At 47.8% G+C, this 3767-nt stretch overlaps 1 protein-coding gene across 1 annotated transcript in view; it reads right to left on the bottom strand.

Moving 5' to 3' along the window:
- Window positions 1-3767, bottom strand: part of atg16l1 (ATG16 autophagy related 16-like 1 (S. cerevisiae)) — an 11605-nt gene that overhangs the window by 3632 nt on the left and 4206 nt on the right. The window contains exons 7-13 of the mRNA XM_017308132.1: window positions 2932-2984; window positions 2805-2879; window positions 2626-2728; window positions 1694-1799; window positions 618-688; window positions 466-537; window positions 18-338 (exon numbers count right to left, since the gene is read on the bottom strand). Coding sequence (XP_017163621.1) covers window positions 18-338; window positions 466-537; window positions 618-688; window positions 1694-1799; window positions 2626-2728; window positions 2805-2879; window positions 2932-2984 — 801 coding nt within the window. The remainder of the gene's footprint in view (window positions 1-17; window positions 339-465; window positions 538-617; window positions 689-1693; window positions 1800-2625; window positions 2729-2804; window positions 2880-2931; window positions 2985-3767) is intronic.

Below are 3767 nucleotides of genomic sequence, written 5' to 3'. Positions count from 1 at the left end.
AGGGGACAGGTGGAGACAGGTGAGGAGACAGGTGAGGGGACAGGTGGAGACAGGTGTGGAGACAGGTGAGGGGACAGGTGGAGACAGGTGAGGAGACAGGTAAGGGGACATGTGAGGAGACAGGTGNNNAGACAGGTGGAGACAGGTGAGCAGACAGGTGGAGACAGGTGGAGACAGGTGAGCAGACAGGAGGGGACAGGTGTGACCGATGACGTACAGACTTTGCTGCGCAGGTCCCACAGTTTGAGCGTTCGGTCGTAGCTCCCAGACACGATGCGGGCGTTGTCCAACAGGAATCGAGCAGACAGAACCTTCCCGCTGTGACCCGTCAAGGTGTGCTGGAGGACAGGTAGAGAGAGGTCAGACAGGTAGAGGTCAGACAGGTGAGGACAGCTCAACATACACACACCTGATGCACACTGCGGAGCTCGTTAGCAATGATGATTTAGACCAATCAGGACTCACCCTCAGTCTGTAGTCATCCATAGTCCAGATTCGACTGGCGAAGTCGTTGGACGCAGCGAGCAGGTAGGAGCCCTGATAAAAAAGAAAACAGGTAAGCAAGAGCAGGTAACCAGGGTAGCCATGGCGACAGGGACCAACAGAAACAGACTCACGGCGCTGTCGAAGTCGATGCTGGTGATTCCTGCGTTGCTGCCGGTCAGAGCTCCTTTAGCCTCACAGCGACCTGAACACACAGTAACGCTGCGCTGTGATTGGTCTGCAGTAAAACAGGTTCTGGTTGGTCGAGTATCAGTCAACATGACTGACCTGCAAGAAAACCTGGATAACCCAGACTTTGCTCATTTGATGAGCACGTGCTGGGGAGGTCTCTGCTCGGCCCGTGAACATTACTGTAGCTGAAATGTGAAGCTCCTGATTCGCTGCTCCAGCATCAGCTGAGCTGATGAACGTGACAGCGATGGCGCCACCAACGGTTGTGGAGGATTGTTGCGGGTAACAATCCTCCACAACCTGGATTCTCTGGGGAAAACATTTGTTTTTCCTCACAAATGTTTTTCTAATGCACTAACAGCAAAGCTAGTTTTACCTTTAGCATTTTAGCTAACTTTATAAAATGTTTAAACTCTATAGCGCCAATTTACCTCGTTGCTTGCTAGCGGATTAGCATTATTAGCTTATGCTACATTTCATACTGGTTTAACATTAGCTCCCAATAAAACCCATGTTGGTTTAGCGCTTTAGCATTAGCAGAGCCGATGTTCAGGGTCAGAGCCGGAAACGGTTTAGCCTGCGGTGCCCAGCTCTGGTTTTTGATTTTGACATCTAATTGAAAGACACCGTCTACAGTCTCCTCCAGCTGCTTTCGCCGCTGATTACTCTTTGGTAAAGTAATCTGATTACAGTGGCGATGAAGGTCTCAGCTTGAAAACTTGAGATCAGCTCCCTCTTCCTCCTCTTCCTCCTGATGCTCCTTCCTGATTGGTCATGTTGGATCGACATCACAGGGAGGCTGCAGGTTCTCAGCTCAGCCTCTCAGTGATGTCACATCCTGTGTGTCAGCAGCTGCTDKNCCCATGGCTGCATGACTAGAGCATGATGGGAGCAGAGAGCGAGCTGCTGGGAGCCGGAGGCAGCAGAGGATTGTGGGAATCAGACCTTTTACAGCTCATCACTGACCTTCAGCAGGTGGGCGGGGCTTAGTGTTGAGGCGTTACCGTGTGAAGCTCACCTGCCACCACCTCCCACAGCTTCACCCTGCGGTCCATCCCCCCGGTTGCTAGGAGACGGGAGCCGGGGCTGAACCGGACAGTGTTCACCTCTCCATCGTGAGCTTCCTGTGGAGCAGAAACAGTTTTTCTTCAAACTGTAGAGAAAAAAAAAAACACACAAAACTTTTAAAACTAGACGACGGCTTCAGAAAGCCGAAAAATAATTTCCCATTTATTCTCCACCAAAACAGGCTGCACATAAAAACGTCCCTGAAGAGCTGAAGTGCTGCCATCAGGTGGAAATGGAGCAAATGCTTCTTAAATCCGGGACGTTTGGACAGAATTATTATTCAACATATCAGTGATGTTTCTCTGACTGGTCAGGATGTTAAAGATATCTAAAATGGAAAAGCTGACTAATTCTTCAGCAAATATCGTAAAACAAACATACACTAGTCATTATTTACTTTCATCTAACTGTAATTTAATTTCCCTAGTTAAATCTTATTCCTCCATTTAAAAGCAGACATATTGAATTTAATTATGACGACTCAAAACAAAATGTGAGAAATCTCAAATTTACTTTATGACTCGTCCTAATTTAACAGTTGTTATATGAAAAAAATATTCCAGATAGTAATTAATTGTAGATATCTAAAGCTTTGGTAAATCTGAGGTCAGGATGTAATTAGAGACATCTTAGCCAACTGAAAAGTGTCTAATGTAAATGTGAAGATGATTTTATGTTAAAACAGCTTGCCATAGAGGACAGGCCCGAGCACACAGCCTTGGGGAGCACCAGCTGGGGCGGTTGGGCCGTTGATGAGGACTTGATGCTTTTTATGTTTGCATTTTTGTTGCCTCAGTGACCGTCAGGTTGATCAGAACCAGAACTTCCAGTGAGGAAGTCCGGCCATCTGATTGGTTCCTGACGGCGGTGGAAGAAACTCACAAAGACGTGCAGCGCCGTGGTCGGCACCCGGACCTCCGCGCAGCCTCCCGACGGCGGCTCGGTGGTTTCTGGAGACGTGCCGAAGGAGTTCGCCGACCGACGCCTGCTGAGGTGGGGAGGCACAGCGTCATCGACTGAGCATGCTCAGACCAGCTGGAGCTGCGCTGACTGGTACCTACCCAAAGATGTTGGAGATGGAGTCGAGGAGCCCGCTCTGAGGCTGCTGGGACGTTTTCCTGCTGAACAAACAGAACCAGAACCGTCAGCCCGGAGCCGCCGCCATGTTTGTTTACCCGTCAGGTTTACGATTCGCCACCAGGGGGCGCCGATTCGTGTTTCCACTGGTGGATGATCACCAACTAATCGACCAACGGCGCAAACGTTCAGACGATCACTTATTAATAATAATCATAGTAAATCTGAAACCATGAAACCGTTCGGGTCATGTGGGAAACGTCTGCGTGTTTTTGAGTGTTGGTCTTCCTGAACATAATCTCTGCTCTGTCGGAGCTGTTGTGAGCCGGTTGCCACGGCAACAAGTCCGAGTGTGGAGTGGGAAAAAAAAGCATTTTAGTGGTTTTGATTTGTTCTTTATCTGTTTATTTATTTTCTCTTTGTTGTGGGTCACTGCATTTCTACAAGTTCAATATAAAAATAAAACCTGGACCAATTGTCTTATTGGTTCGTAGATCATCGCAATGTTCAAAATATTTCAAATATTTAATAAACTTCTAGTTTATAAAAATTTATTTGTCCAGAATAAAAAAAACATTTTAGTCAACCTGAAATAACTGACCAAACTTTATAGATTTATATTTAGGATTAATACATATTTACATATCAAAACATTAGCAGATTCCTGCTGATCATACGTCAGAACAGTCTGGCTTAGTGGATGCAGAGTAATGGCGCCAGCAACAGCTAGCTACAGGGGCTAGCTACAGCAGCTAGCTACAGGGGCTAGCTACAGCAGCTAGCTACGGGGGCTAGCTACGGGGGCTAGCTATAGCAGCTAGATACAGGGGATCGCTACAGCAGCTAGCTACAGGGGATCGCTACAGCAGCTAGCTACAGGGGATAGCTACAGCAGGTAGATACAGGGGATAGCTACAGCAGCTAGCTACAGGGGCTAGCTACAGCAG

Source organism: Poecilia reticulata, linkage group LG13, assembly GCF_000633615.1.
Source record: "Poecilia reticulata strain Guanapo linkage group LG13, Guppy_female_1.0+MT, whole genome shotgun sequence".
NCBI lineage: Eukaryota > Metazoa > Chordata > Actinopteri > Cyprinodontiformes > Poeciliidae > Poecilia > Poecilia reticulata.
The sequence above is the reverse complement of the archived record's forward strand: the minus strand, read 5'-3'. Positions and strand labels throughout refer to the sequence as shown.